The 15644-nt window shown below is 37.3% G+C and overlaps 2 protein-coding genes across 12 annotated transcripts; both read right to left on the bottom strand.

Moving 5' to 3' along the window:
- Positions 1–5785: 5785 nt before the first annotated feature.
- LOC149250412 (protein NRT1/ PTR FAMILY 8.1-like) lies at positions 5786–15181 on the bottom strand. 11 transcript variants are annotated; one of them, XR_016266827.1, is made up of 6 exons: positions 13524–15181; positions 10083–11519; positions 9756–9870; positions 6875–7188; positions 6613–6833; positions 5786–6525 (listed from the first exon to the last, which is right to left on the bottom strand). XR_016266827.1 is itself a non-coding variant. In XM_089459081.1 (5 exons), exons 2-5 carry the CDS (start codon positions 10198–10200, stop codon positions 6700–6702), a joined length of 681 nt encoding a protein of 226 aa, XP_089315207.1. In that variant the 5' UTR covers positions 10201–11519; positions 13524–15181; the 3' UTR covers positions 5786–6699. The 11 variants fall into 11 exon arrangements, 10 of the variants coding, with proteins under 10 accessions (XP_089315207.1, XP_089315204.1, XP_089315205.1 ...); XM_089459081.1 differs by having other exon boundaries at positions 5786–6833; XM_089459078.1 differs by having other exon boundaries at positions 5786–7188; positions 10083–10224; positions 10784–11519.
- LOC149250413 (protein DEHYDRATION-INDUCED 19-like) lies at positions 10901–11209 on the bottom strand. Its single transcript, XM_089453641.1, has one exon. The coding sequence runs from the start codon at positions 11207–11209 to the stop codon at positions 10901–10903; it is 309 nt and encodes a 102-aa protein (XP_089309767.1).
- Positions 15182–15644: the final 463 nt, after the last annotated feature.

Genomic DNA, 15644 nt, shown 5'->3' with positions numbered 1-15644 from the left:
CTAAGTTATGCTAATTCTATTAAGGTAAAAGAAGTATCATACTCTGAGGCTGAAGTCTGTACTTAGCTATGCCAGAGGAAAGGCATCAACCAACAAAAAAACTAGATTTGAACTGCGCAGAAAGGAAACCGGTGCTTAACTGAAGTGTCTCAAAAAAATTATCTTGTTGTGCACGCAGGGGAAACCAACAAATTAACCAGTTTTGCATCATTGTATTTGAGGAGACTATAAAAAGTAAACCCAACTGAAGAGCCTAAAAATTTTTAGTTTTCCCCAAAAAAACAATTGAAAGCAGAAACTAAAGAACAAAGTCCTAATGAACCTAAGACACGTGGCATGTTGAGTCGCAGTCTACTAGGCAGGCGCGTGGCACATTGGGTGGCAGTAAGGTGGCGGATCAGGCATTGAACACACGACATCGAGGTGGCGGCTAGGGACGTGGCGTCGACAGAGGGTGCTCCTCCACAATGAAGCATCTGTACTCGTCCATGTCACCACTTGGCAGTGGCGAAGTCTCCGTGTTACCTGCCTGCAACTCCTATTGTTCTTCCTCCATGATGCAACAGTGTTTGTCTATGACCCAATTCATCTGCAAAGTTGTTTCCACTTCCTTCCTTGCGCGTCTGGTTTGTTGCTCCTGGCTCCACTCCTCTGCACCTTGATGACTCGTCTGAGCCAACTCCGTTTTGGCCTCGGTTTGGCTACTCCCTGCTATGGTGCTTCTGCCACCAGCAATTTTCGAGAGCCCCATTGCTTCGATGCAGCGAGCACCCATTGCTCCTTGTTCCTCAATGGTCATGAGTCGACCTCCAACCTCAGAGTCGTGTGCCTCAGAAATTTTCTTTTCCTCATGAAAGCTAATGGTGATGGCAGCGGTGATGAGACGCTGGTTCAGGGCAGAGTGAAATGTGAATTGGGTGTTCTAGGAATGTGGCTGAGGAGCTGGTGGAGTGCTTCTGGGAGAAGTGCCAGAAGTGGAGGGGAAGCTGCTGGGAGGCGTAGCAGAGGCCACTGAGTGGAAGCGACCCCTGCCACTGCGCGTATTCAGGTAGCGACCAGTTTTTTGATCAGCCAGAGAGGAGGTGGTCTTCGAAGTAGAAGAGTGTCGTGAGCAACTCAGGCTCCCTCGGTTCCCACCTCTATGGCTGCGCATCTTATGGTGCACCATGCTTTCTGCAATTGGAGGCGAATTTTGGTCAGAATTGGGCACAATGGGATGCAGTGTCGCAGTGGAGCTAACAGGAAAATTAGCAGAGGGATGAGCAACCAGGGCCGAAGGGATGAGAAATTGAAGATTCAGGTTGTGGGTGAAATGGATGCCCGAGCCAAAATCGATGCAGCAATAAAGATTACGTCTCCCAATGGTTGTGTGGGAGCTGGGTGCCGCCACTGCATGAGGGCAGAGGCATTGCAGAGGTCGAGGTTGCAGGGGAGGAATGGCAGGAACAGAAGTGGTATTTTCCCGAGAGTTCATCGTTACCTTGAGCTGAGGTTGATGGCGGTTAACAATGGTGGAAATGTTCATTTGAGGTGCAATTATGGTGATGGTTAATGCCATTTTTGGACCATTGTGCCGCCTTGTTGGAGGTCATGTGCTCTTACCACACGCCAACCCAGCTGGCGGCGACCTCATTATCCTCTGTTGTCACCTGCATCCATGAAATTTTTTTATTTAAATGTTAAGATTTATATATTTTAATTTTATAATCATTAATCTTTACAAATAATATTTTAGAAATTATTGTATTTTTATATATTTGTTATTTTTTCCTTTTGTGACTAGAAGAATCAACAATTGGGTTGATCTTATACTCCTTTGACATGAGATCAATTTTGACCACTACCACTATAACTCCTAGGTACCACCACTATAAGCCTTTGGTACCTATGCATACCCCTTCCATACACATAAGGTAACTTTGGGGTATTTAAACCTCAAACCTTTTGATACATAACACTTCATTTTTATGACCATCACAAATTAATTACCCCTTAAAACTTTATATAATTGTTATTTAAATTTTTAAAAATAAAATAATAATTGAGAAAAATTTCAATTATTCCCATAAAAAAGAATAGTTAAAAAATCAAATATATAATACTTTATTATTGATATAAGATTCTATTTCATAGAGAATTCACGACATCTCGGAAATAGAGAGTACTTTCATGGTATTAGTGTGATAGTGTTAAATATACGAAAGTACTTTCGTGGTATTAGTGTGATGGTGTTGAAATGCAAATCACTGATACTACAAAATTTTCAATAAATACATTACAATTTGTTGAATCAATACAAAGAGAGGGAATTATATTTATATAAAACAGCAATTTTTTGTTTGTTTATGAGACTCTTGAATCATTGCAATACAACTAGTAATTGTTCCAAAAGGCACAAAGAGAGGCCGATAGGATTATTAAATTGAAATTGTTGAATTTCCTAGACGAGTTAATTGGTTTGTGGAAAACCTTGTTTTCTTGGACTGGATCATTGTGCAATTACTTTTCTTTAGATATTTTGTTTATATCTATATTACAAGGAACACATTGAAAAATCAAGAGGTTAAGTTAATTATCCAAAATCAAGAAACCTCTATAAATGGCCATTATAAGTGGATTTCTGGTGTCAACGGCTTTCACAAGCTCAAATTCAAACGTCCACCACATATTCAAACGTCCCCAACATTAACACATGCCAATTGATTCTCACAATTTAATTATAAAATCACGTCAAAACGTACAAGGGATTAAGTCTGCAGAGATACAGCTAAAGAGTTGGCCGCAGGTAGTTTTAATTGGTGTATTGGGTATATAATTTAATACTAATCAGTGCTTGTCAAAAGCCAGGGAAGAAGAACAGCAACAACAATTGGCATACCAAAGAAACGATTATCTCTTAGGCCAATAGTGACATAAAAGAATGGGAAAAGCAGTTAAAATATCTTCAAGAGTGACATAAAAGAATGGGAAAAAGCAGTAAAAATATCTTGCCATGGCATGCAGCGCACAGTAGAACTCAGAGGTGAAAAAAAGGCAACTCAACCGATATTTGGAAACATGATCATCCAGTGATATGCAACTTGTATGGAAATGATAAAACAATGTCAGATAGTTTCATACGAGAGATTCCTACAATATCTCATAACAAAATATTCTTAAAACTCAAATAGTTCTTGACCTTCATTTATGTGATATTTCCTCCTGGATTTCTTCCAACATATGGCAATACACACCATTAATGTTAAAGCGATCATCAAAGATCATCAAAGCTCCGGGTATCGTTATTCCAAGAACAATTTTCACTTTGGCATTTTTTAGATTTTGATTGAACGGTACATTCCCCTTTATGCATACAGAGGTAGCGATTACCAAAGAATCTGCAACGCATTGAAATAAAAGCATTTTCAATAAGCCTAAAAGATTATATGGCCCTTCCACTGTTTAGGTATTAGCATTGTCTACAGAATACATTGCACTAGTTGGAAACAAAATACAACGAAAATCGCTGATGAATACCAAAATGAAATATCAGATTGCATGAGTTTCAGCGAAGGCTTGCGGAGAAGTTGTACTGGAAGTGTTGTTCTCTATATATCTGCAACATAATGCTAAACACAATTGTTATACAATTTTGGTAATGGAAATCCATTTTATTTTGAATAATTGTCACAAAAAGTGCAAAGAGCAACATACAGCGCTTTAAGGTTCTTTAAGGTTTTTTAGTTCTGATAGCCAATCTGGAACTGTACCATTCACGTTGTTGTTTTGTAGATGTATACACAACCAGTGAACAAATAATCACAACTTTCTTTGTAATATTCGTGCTCTTTTTCCAAATATACATAATTGGTTAAAGATCAAATGACCTAGAAAGTGGAGGTTTATGTTTAAAGAAAATACTTACGTTCTCTCCAATATGGTTAAATTGGAAAGGTCCAGTCAGATGGTTATTGTTAGGTGACCTGCTAATTTCAACACAGTAAAATATTCAAATGGAAGCGGCACAATTAGATTTTATTTTAACAACCAAATACTTTTAACCCAAAATTAAGAATCCTAATCGACACAATTTCTATTTTATTTTAACCCAAAATTAATACCATTGCTATGAATTTTTAGTTTGTACGCACAACCCTCCAGCGAAAAGTCCCTCCAGCGAAAAGTTGGATGTAGGCTAGTATATATGTATATCATAGACTGTATGTTGATAATATTATCTGCAGTTTCACCATGCATCAATATGGAATAATATATGCAAATTTAATAAACTCCACCGCGACACTTTATACTTGCAGTGCTGTTGGTGTTTTTAAAATATGAACTTTTCAAAAAGCATTCTAACAGGTAAACAATAATGAAATGTGTTACATGCCTAAGCAATCCCTTCCCTATGACAAATCTAAAGGTGACATTTAAATCGCTGGTCCATTATTCCATAACCAAGGGGTCTGATACACCAAATTTGGGGTAGAGTACATATGCCTTGGTAAATTTAGCACTCAAATTGCTCTGCAGAAGTGGATCTCTTGTCGCACAAACAAGGGATCTCATACACCAATTTAGTGTCTGGCTTTGCTGTGACCTTAAAATTACATTATTATTATTATATGTGTTTTCTCATCTAAGCAATTTTCCACTAAAGCAATTTTCCACTATACACAGACAATGATAATGATTATTATATATATTTTCTCATCTAAGAAATTTTCCATTATAAGCAGACAGCAACGAAGAGTAGTTTCTCTCAAGTGGTTTGAATGTCGAAGCTGTGAAATCCTTTTAAGATTGTGCTGCATTGAATACAAGAGCCGTCATCAACAGAAGGCAACCTATCAGCTTTCCATGGAAAATTCTTGTGATTAATCTGCGAGGTTTCTTTAATGGTGATTTATTCAATCCTGAATATGAAACCGAGTTAGTTTTGAAACGTCCATATGAAGAAATCAAACATAGAGTATTATCAAATTACTTCTTCCGACAGAAATTGGAAATCACAAAGGTAACTTTGTAGGCCTAGTCAGTTGATTGCAAGTAAATTAGTATTAAAAGACACTAAAGGCAGTTAATTAGGTTAACCATTTTTAAGCAGATGCATGAATTCAAATCATTCTCAAAGATTCTATAAATAGGAAAATTCAGAAAAAAAAAAATATGAAAAAGAAAATCAGGAAGCTTGGTAGTAATCTTACAGGAATTTTTGTGTGCTCAAGCTTTCGACTTCCTTCAATGACAGACTCCTTATCTTGAAACTTCATAAAGACCAGACTTATCACGTGGAACAGGGATGTTCCATTTTCGAAATGATGCAACTAACACCTGGGCTATCCAGGTCAAGGGACTGCCCCCTGGCTTTTGATGTCGGTATAAATGGGTACCTGAAAAGAAGCTGCACACCGCTATTCCCATGGCCACAGTAAGAATTCCAAAACCCCACCCCCAACCAACATTCTCTTGGACCCAAACAAGAAGAGTTAATTGGTTTGTGGAAACCTTGTTTTCTTGAACTAGATCATTGTGCAATTACTTTTCTTTAGATGTTTTGTTTATATCTACATTACAAAGAACACATTGAATGCCTTATTTCATTTCTGCTATCATTACTAATATTCTTTCCATGCTTTTTCTTGATCAATTTGATGAAATATTCCATTATCCTTTGGTCAAAGTCCTCCCCTGCATATTAATGTACATCCCGGTAAGTTCAAGGCTCGAAAGCCAACCAAAAAAGTTAATGATAACCACCGTCCACGTATTCAAATTCATAATGTAAAATTGCTAGACAGAGTTCAGACAAATTACCTCCAGGATGGGTATCACCGTTTGTAGCCAAAACCTCAAAAACTCAATTGTCAATAGTCAGAATGCTGACATGAAACGTGACACTGCCAAAATCAAAAACAACAATATTTTTCTCTCCACCCTTCTTGTCCAAGCCATAAGCTATTGCTAAGGAAAAATATTTACAAAGCTAATAGTGAAACTGTACTTGCAGAGTGATAGTTCTTGCTAAGGAAAAATATTTACAAAGCTAATAGTGAAACTGTACTTGCAGAGTGATAGTTCTACGTAATACAGAATCAAAGTTCTACATCATAAAAATTATGAAAGGCAAACCAAACTACAAAAGGCCTGAGACCCAGTACTCTGAAAACCAACCAGATCGATACAACCTGAGACCAAGTACTCTGAATACCAACCAGATCGATACAACCTTTTGTATGAGCTGAATATCCATGTATAAGCAATGAAACAATAAAGCAAGAATTGTCAAACAAGGCTGCAATTTTTCTTATAAAAACATCTCCCACTGCAACGAGTTCATAACAGAAATTTAATGACACTGCCCTGCAATAATAAATTGAAAGGTCTGTGGCAAAAACGACACGGTCTCTAATTACTTCAATATCTATCTCAGCGGGATCAGTGGCCTGAACCTCATAGTGAAAACCATCAAGTTCCCTTTTCAGTTTGTCCTTAGTTGTAGCATAAAGCATCTTTGCTCTGATTTTGGATACATCTGGAAACCTGAAAATCCATGGATTCCATCACTCATACATAAATACAATATTTTAAATAGATAAGAGTTGACAAACAAAAAAAAGAAATGGGGACCTCCTGCATGAAGCTCAAATCACTTAAGCACTTGAGATAGCTCACTGAAACTGTACTTGCAGAGTGATAGTTCTACGTAATACAGAATCAAAGTTCTACGTCATAAAAATTATGAAAGGCAAACCAAACTGCAAAAGGCCTGAGACCCAGTACTCTGAAAACCAACCAGATCGATACAACCTGAGACCAAGTACTCTGAATACCAACCAGATCGATACAACCTGAGACCAAGTACTCTGAATACCAACCAGATCGATACAACCTTTTGTATGAGCTGAATATCCATGTATAAGCAATGAAACAATAAAGCAAGAACTGTCAGACAAGGCTGCAATTTTTCTTATAAAAATATCTCCCACTGCAACGAGTTCATAGCAGAAATTTAATGGCACTGCCCTGCAATAATAAATTGAAAGGTATGTGGCAAAAACGACACGGTCTCTAATCACTTCAATATCTATCTCAGCGGGATCAGTGGCCTGAACGTCATAGTGAAAACCATCAAGTTCCCTTTTCAGTCTGTCCTTAGTTGTAGCATAAAGCATCTTTGCTCTGATTTTGGATACATCTGGACACCTGAAAATGCATGGATTCCATCACTCATACATAAAGACAATATTTTAAATAGATAAGAGTTGATAAACAAAAAAAGGGAATGGGACCTCCTGCATGAAGCTCAAATCACTTAACCACTTGAGCTAGCTCACTAGGCTGGAGATTTTTTATAGTCAATATAAGACAATTAAAATTGACTTGATACATATAATGATCATGTTTCAAAAAGAAATAGATGGACCTACACGTAAGCAGAGAAGCAAACGGTTCCGGCTCCTCCAGTGGTAACCAAAAGGAAAACTTTACAAATGGGTGAAATTCATTGCCACCTGTAGCATGTAGTATAAAGGAGGACAAATGAACTTCTGCCCGGTTGTCGGAGGATTCAGAAGCTTCAGAAAAGGCCTGTAGCCTAATGGCATGTACCAATCTAGCATTGCAGAATTAAATAACAGCCCAAAACCAAAGATATCATCCACAAATGAGATGCAATTAAGGGATCACGGCTTCTATCAGACATGATGTTATGAAAATTCAATGTCGATACAAACTGGACCAATAGACAAATTTTTTTTATCGTTGACATAAGACAATTTGAATTAACATGATCCATAGAAAGATCATTAAGTTTTAAAAAACTTAGATGACCTTACACTTATGCAGAGCAGCAAAGGTTCCTTCTCCTCTAGTAGTTATCAAAAAGGAAAAATTTACAGATGGCTAAAATTTCTTAACGCCTTTATCCTTTTGTAGAGAGGAGGACAATGAAGTTGTGCCTGTTCAATGTAGGCTTCGATAAAAGGCCTGTATCAATCCAGCATTGCAGTGTTTGAATGAGATAATACTCCATAATCAGAGAGAAGATCCACAAGGAGAGGTGGTTAAGGCATCATGGCTTCAACTAGACACAATGTTGTGAAAAGTCAAAGACGATATGGACCCATAGACTGAGATTTTTTTTTATAGTTGACATAAGACAATTTGAATTAATATGATCCATAGAAAGATCATTAATTTTCAGAAAGGGTTCACATAAGCAGATAACCAAAAGTTCCTTCTCTTCCAGTGGCTACCAAGAAGGAAAACTATAGAGAAGTCTGAAATTTCTTACCAACTGCACCCTTTTGTAGAAGAGGGAACATATGCAATTGTGCATGTTTGATGGAGGCTTCAAAAAAGGCCTGTATTAATCTAGTATCGCGGAGAGTTTGAATAAGATAACAGTCCATAACCACAGAGAAGATAGGTGGTTAAGGCATCATAGCTTCAATTAGACACAACAGAGATTTCCTTCATTAAGAGAAATTAATTATTGTGGAACAAAATCCGTTACAGACAACCGAGAACATAGGAAGTTAAGGCATCATGGCTTCAATCAGACACAACAGAGATCCCCTTCATCAAGGGTAATTATTATTATTGTATAAAAAATCCCATACAGACAATACTGGTAATGCCTAATAAACCACCTTTGTCTAGCAATTGTTATGCATATGGGTTTATTCACAACACACACCCAACATAGATAGAGTGATTATTAATGTAAAAAGAAACCTGATCAGTTTGTAAAACCTTGCATGGATAACAATCACAAGCTAGAGAAGGGGCACAAGGCATGACAACTATACAGCCAATAATGTTAGTATACTATTACTACTAGAGTGAGGGGAGGATGCTATCAAATCAACCCAGTGTCTTGCATCCCAAATCCAGCTTTCAGATTCATAAAGCATGAAATAGGCTAAAGGGATCGGAACATTAACCTGTTGGCTGAGGGTTTTGTTTATATCTCTCTGTGATAATGGAACTGGTTGCATTGTCTAACCTATCCAATGAAATTTGTAACTGCACCAGACCAGACAATCCTTGGAAACAAATATATAAAGAAGACTAAGCTGATATCTCACGACACAAAAACTTCATAGAAAAGAAGAAAACTGGAAACCCATAATAACAAGAGCCCCCGGGATGACTGGGACGTGAACACACCAACGATTCAAATACATTAGCTTAATTTTTCAGCTTGATCAGAGTTCGTTAGTGTGTAAAATTCTTAAAAATGGAACTTAAATAGGAACCGGCCTAAACTGGGTGTGGGCTTGATGAATTGTGAGAGAATTGAAATGGGAAGGTGGATGAAATTCAAACTGGTCTGCTCCTAACGATGATACGCATGGCTTGATACCACCAGTCCCTAGCGCAATAATGTAAATTGCCAAAAAGAAAACACCAGTTTGAGTCGTTGTTGCATGGCAATTAAGGTCTGAAGCTTTGCAGGGAGGCTTAAAATTAGGCACAGATGCAGATATAGTCAACAAGGCCATTCCCTGAAAATGGACAAAAATATTCTTCAACCAAAATGTGTTGCAAACAATGTCAAAACATGATAAATTGACAGAAAGGTGTTGAGAGAATTTGCTTCTAAATATGTTACTATTCATTTCTCAATTAACAGAAAAACTTGATAGAACAGCAATGAACTTACAAAAAAATACACAATAGAAAATACAACAATTGTTTTATAACGTCCCCAGTATGCATCAGCCATAAAAGCTCCAATCAAAGGAGTTATGTAACAAGTTCCAGACCAATTTGTGACATTATTGGCTGCAGTTGAATTGCCTTGCTTGAACTTATCTGTCAAATAGTTCACCAGATTTGAACTGAATCCATAGTATGCCAATATTTCGCAGCACTCATTCCCTGTAAAATAAATCCGTTATGGAGACCATAATCCAATTGAAGGTATACAAATATAAAATAAGAGTGTTTCCTTGACCAAATTTCAAAACCAATTCTGTAATTACTAGTTATTTTCTGGTTAGTTTGTCAATAAATGTGTGCTAACTACTCGTTGAGAAAGATATTAGTATGCTGAAAAGAACATTTTGACGTTTAAAGGTCATCACATATACCCAAAATAAATGGACAAGCCTTCCAGTTCCCCGATTTGTTCTTGACTGAACGTTTTCCATGAATATCTACAGACCCATCTTGAGTGCACTCATCATCAAGATTCACTGAAGAGTTCATACTTCTTATTGGTCGAGTGTTGACCTATAACATAAAATCCAATAAAATGTTAGCAAAGAATGAAAGAACAGGAATTATATTTATTTATAATTACTGGATAAACAGTTCCATAAAAAAAACCATGACAACTCTGTATCATTCATTTCACGTAGTTACACCAGGCATACAGATTTGGCAAGCACACACAATAGTTTAAGTCATTGTGCAAAATGTTTCACTAAAAGGGGATCAGCGTTATGCTTCAGCTCAAGATGTGTTTACTAACTACATCCCCAATTTGTAATTTAATTATTTATGAACAGAAATAGGGAACTGAATATTGGGAAACAACTTTGGCTAAGACCACAAAGATAATACATTGCTAGCTCAACGTTACCAGAATTCAGATGCAACAACGTTGATGATTGATCCCTCAATATATGACCATAAACTGGCCTTAATACAATATTTCATTCTGGGACATATCAATGGGTCAGCAATCAAAGGAACAATAGGAAAGAAAACTACATGAGCATTGAGAATCATTAAGTAATTGTAGATAAGCATTAAATATTTATTTTAAAAAAAACATTCTTTATGTTACCTGCCCATAACTCACACATCAAGAGATTTTTTCATCGAGCTTTCCTCTGATGATGCAATTGGTTTGCATTAAATATTTATTTAAAAAAAAACATTCTTTATGTTACCTGCCCATAACTCACACATCAAGAGATTTTTTCATCGAGCTTTCCTCTGATGATGCAATTGGTTTTATTTGATCCTCATTGCTCTCAGAAATCGACAAATTATAAACAAAGGAAGATAGCAGAGGATCTGGTACTGCACTGTTAGCAGCCACCCCACGCGAGGACACACCTCCCAGAAGTGGATGCAGCTGCCCCTCCCGAAGCTCTCTACTCAGAAAAGACAGTGTGGAATTAGGTGGCAACCCACCTCTGCGAAATCTCCTCCTACGCTGCATGTATCTAGTAATTAAAGGGAACAAATTGACACCCTTCGCAGCCATGTCATTCAAGAACTATAATTTTAATGGATAGAATACTAAGGCCGACAAGCACTGACAAACATAATCTACATTTTTAACAGACAGAAAACCCAAGGAAGTTAGAACACAGCTCTGCTGATACAAGGGAGTAGCATCTGAAATATTGAAAGTAAATATAAATTCTTCTCTGCCCAAGCATTTCAAACTTAGATTCCACTATATCTTGTCATGTCATAGTCAAAGTAGAGGATATTTTGAACAATTGACCATGTTGAAGAGTTATATGCCCAACCATATCCTTCCCAACTTTAGCTGCACACACAGGACATGGCTGCAAAGAAATACACAAGATATTCAGGAAAGCATTACACATGAGACCTCATCTAACAGCCCAGTGTCATAAAATTAAAGACCCACAAAAGTTTCCTCTTACTTAAAACAATAAGTTTATTTGCGCTTTATAGGAAGTCAAACTATACATCCAAAAACTTGAGGAAACAATAATGTTTAGACAGAAATAACTAATAAGTATTCCATAGCTTATTGCAAATAGTCAGCAGGAAAGCAAATGTGTCATAAGAAGACTGAAAAGATCAAACAATCAAATGGAAATTTCATCCAGCAATAGGAATGGTTTTCCTATGTATATTACCATTTACATATCGAATTAAAAAGTTTAAAACGACTTATCAGAATAGATTTTTTACGTTCTTCAATGCATCTCCTAGGCTTAGACCATCTCAATAACAAATACCTGCCTATTCACTGTCATCTCATCCTAGGAGTGACTCTTAAATATACTAAAAAATACTAAAAGTTGTTTAAACCAACATGGATGTAAATTCTCACACATTGAGACTTGAAAAAGCAACTTTTGAACAATGTCAACATGGATTGTTCCATGTCCACTAACACAGATGACAGATTCTGTCTATCTCAAAAAGGCACACCCCACATACAGGCATTTTCTTGCTGGAAAATTCTCAAACAAGTAATATATCTTTATTAAAATTGGGAAGACTTCCACTGACCCATGTTATATTGGTCAGTGTCAAGCAACTGTTTGATTTTGGTACTCAGAAATCTCAAGCAGAGAACCGCTTATCCATTTGGCTAGTGGATGTCATTTGCCAAAAAAAACCCTTGAGTTCAATGTGATTGGACTGAGAACTGATTATATAATATAGGCCCCATTGTCTATGGCACAGATGGTATTCGCTTGCAACTGTTCTATGGAATATTTTCCTAAAATGGCTCTTGTAAGGTCTTGAATCCGTTCCTCAATCTTACAGCGAATCCGTTCCTCAATCTTACAGCCATAGTTACAAGATTAAAATAAACTGATATGCCAACCCAGAACTGATAAATACACTCTTAAAATGTGTAATATAAAGATGCAGGAAAAATGCTGGCAAACAGTAACTGCGGCTGAAAAGCGACCCAAAAAACAATGTAAAAATAAGGACAAAGTTTCCACACACCGCATTTTTTGTGTCGATGCAATGTTCATCCTCAAGATGGTAGCAGAGCAATGCGATATCAAAATCCTCAAAACAAAATGGGCAAGTGAAATCCGCCCGTATGTCATCATCGCCCTCCAATTCATCAAAGTTAAACTGCCGATTTGTACAGACAGAAAAACAACCTACTCAGAGCTTCAAATGATCCCAAACAAAAACACAGTTTACAAAATTGAAAACCCCCAAAAGGCAATTAGCCTGAAGCAGGTCAAATTAATAGGCTCGTAGTTTGAACCCAGACAAAACAGAGGGGTCTTCTAACGGGTAATACCGATGCATTTACGGAATTGACCCCAAAAGTAGATAGATAAAAAAATGAACTTTACAGCACAGCAAGACCAACTTTGAGCCACTGCAGTTAATATGTAGCGATAACTCCACAGTTAATATGTAGTGATAACTTCACAGGAGTCGCCTTCAAAGTACTGCAAATACTACATGAGTATATACATAGTTTTTCCTTCATCTCCCATATTTCATAAATATCCCAAACCTCAGCCAAAATTGCTCTAACAAATCAAAAACCATAAGACCGTAGAAAATTGAAAATTGAGAAAGAAAAGCAGATTCTAAACAAATCAAAAACCCTAATCAGCAAAAAATAAACGAAGTATAATTGCCTTAGCAAACCCACATCGCCAGTAAATCTGCAAATAAATACTCTGGACATATTCATGGCTAAACCATTTCCTTTTTCAAAGGAGAAAACTTAGTGAAGTCGTCAGTTGGTGATGCATGTAAAATGGTCATCATGATTCAGAACAGTTCTATGAATGTATGTCCTCATCCGGCTTTGCAATATTAAAGTAAGAAACCTGTATGATGATGATAATGATGAACTGCGTTGATGGCACTTTGCTGCCGTGATACGAGCCGCCCATAATTCAGCGTCCATAGCGTCTGGAGCTTAACAATTTCTCGCCTGACACAAGACCAAAATGTATTCGGCCCCAAAAGACCATTTCCAGAGCTCATAAGACCATTTCCAGAGCTCATAGTCGAAAGTAAAGAGCTTTCCTTGAAAGCCACAACAAAAATGTAGCTTCTAGGAACTTTCAAGACCTTCAACAAAAATTCATGTGGAAAAGTCACTTGCAGGTAAATACTTGCCTAAAGGGCTTTCCTTGAAAGCCATAACAAAAATGTAGCTTCTAGGCACTTTCAAGACCTTCAACTAAATTCATGTGGACAAGTCACTTGCAGGTAAGTACTTGCCTTATTGGGGCAAGTATCGAAAGAACTGCCCGGACTGAACTCTCTGTTCGAACATAAGAAAGAGCCCGATATTACAGAATCCAATAGATAAAATCTAAATGGTAAATAGTAATTATCAAAACAGAAAATTCCAATCGACCTTCGTCGAAACAATATAATGGCTAAAACACCTGGAACGAAAAAGCATATAAACAAATGAAAAACAGCCCGGCAAATCAAAAATTCTTACAACATGCAAAAAGTTTGAGAATAGTGTGAGATACATGTGATCAAATATTCATGTTACCATAGGAAAACGATGCTCGCTAGAAGCTCCAAAATATTTCTGCCAGCAACAATCCTGATTAAAGATGGCGAGGAGACCCCATCAGGGGCTTATACGCCTTGGAAAACCATTAAAACTGATAATACCCAGTAAACAAAAGAACAAAAATGCACTTGCAAATGTTAAGGCGCTTCGAGAAACAATCAAGCAACAAGAACAGAAGATAAATTTGAGAAACAGAGGACATTTATATAGCTAGGGCAACCGTCAGCTGGTGATGCATGTTGAATCTTCAATATTATATGATCCAGAACAGGTCTATGAATTCACTCCTCATCCGGTGCGCTGGCTATATACATAGTTTTTCCTTCATCTCCCATATTTCATAAATATCCCAAACCTCAGCCAAAATTGCTCCTGACAAATCAAAAACCATAAGCCCGTAGAAAATTGAAAATTGAGAAGAGGAGAAAAGCAGATTCTAAACACATCAAAAACCCTAATCAGCAAAAAAAATAAACGAAGTATAATTGCCTTAGCAAACCCACATCGCCAGTAAATCCCCAAATAAATATTCTGGACATATTCATGGCTAAACCATTTCCTTTTTTAAAGGAAAAAACTTAGTGAAGCCGTCAGTTGGTGATGCATGTAAAATAGTCATCATGATTCAGAACAGTTCTATGAATGTATGTCCTCATCTGGCTTTGCAATATTAAAGTTTCAATCCCGCAAAACCGCAAAATGTATACAAAAGAACTATCACTGTAACCCTCAAATTACAAAACCCTGAAGAATCTCATGTACTTTAATCAAAAAAAGCCAGGAAAAAAAAGATGCAGAGAAACACCTGCCTTAAATGTGATAAGGTTCCGCATTTGTCAACCGATATTGGTTTTGTTTCCTTTCCTTTCCCTTTCCCCATCCAAGCCGTCCTCCTCCGCTCCGCGCCTGAATACCTCCGCCCCTTCATTGCAGCGAGGCCGATACACGAGGGCTAACGCGTCGCTGAACAAGTACGAAAACGAATTGCCCACAAATTGGGCTCCATGCCCGACGCCTGGTGTCAGCCTGAGAAACAAAAGGACGCCGAAAGTCCCTAAAGGAAGGCCTATCGGCCTAAACATACATAACAATTTCTTGAATCATTGCAATACAAACATAGATAGGCAGCCCATTGGATAATGAAATCAGAATCATTGCAATACAAACATAGATAAGCAGCCCATTGGATAATGAAATCATTTTATGCAACTTGATTCAAAAATTAAATCAATATTCTATTAGATCCAGTTAGCTTAATAAACAGAGCACTTGGCAAACATGGGTGTTACAGGTTCTGGCATAAACCAGACCTCTGGTTACAAACACATAGGCAACACACCCAGTTTAGCTTCACAATTTTGATCAGTCCAGCCATTATGGGGTAGCAATTACAGGAATGCAGATCCAAGTA

This window comes from Pinus tabuliformis, chromosome 7 (assembly GCF_031772625.1).
Source record: "Pinus tabuliformis cultivar Carrire ecotype Pingquan chromosome 7, CPIR1, whole genome shotgun sequence".
Taxonomy (NCBI): Eukaryota; Viridiplantae; Streptophyta; class Pinopsida; order Pinales; family Pinaceae; genus Pinus; species Pinus tabuliformis.
Note: the sequence above shows the minus strand (reverse complement) of the source record. Positions and strands in the feature narration are given on the sequence as shown.

Bases quoted from the DNA above. Each gene is read 5' to 3' on its own strand.
- LOC149250413 (XM_089453641.1), bottom strand. From the start codon at position 11,209: ATGGCTGCGAAGGGTGTCAATTTGTTCCCTTTAATTACTAGATACATG.
- LOC149250412 (XM_089459073.1), bottom strand. From the start codon at position 10,200: ATGAACTCTTCAGTGAATCTTGATGATGAGTGCACTCAAGATGGGTCT. The intron at 9,871-10,082 runs GTATATGTGATG...TTTATTTTACAG, and splicing joins GGCTTGTCCATTTATTTTGG to GGAATGAGTGCTGCGAAATA. The intron at 7,189-9,755 runs GTCTGGAACTTG...ATGCATTTTCAG, and splicing joins GCCAATAATGTCACAAATTG to GTGTCCAGATGTATCCAAAA.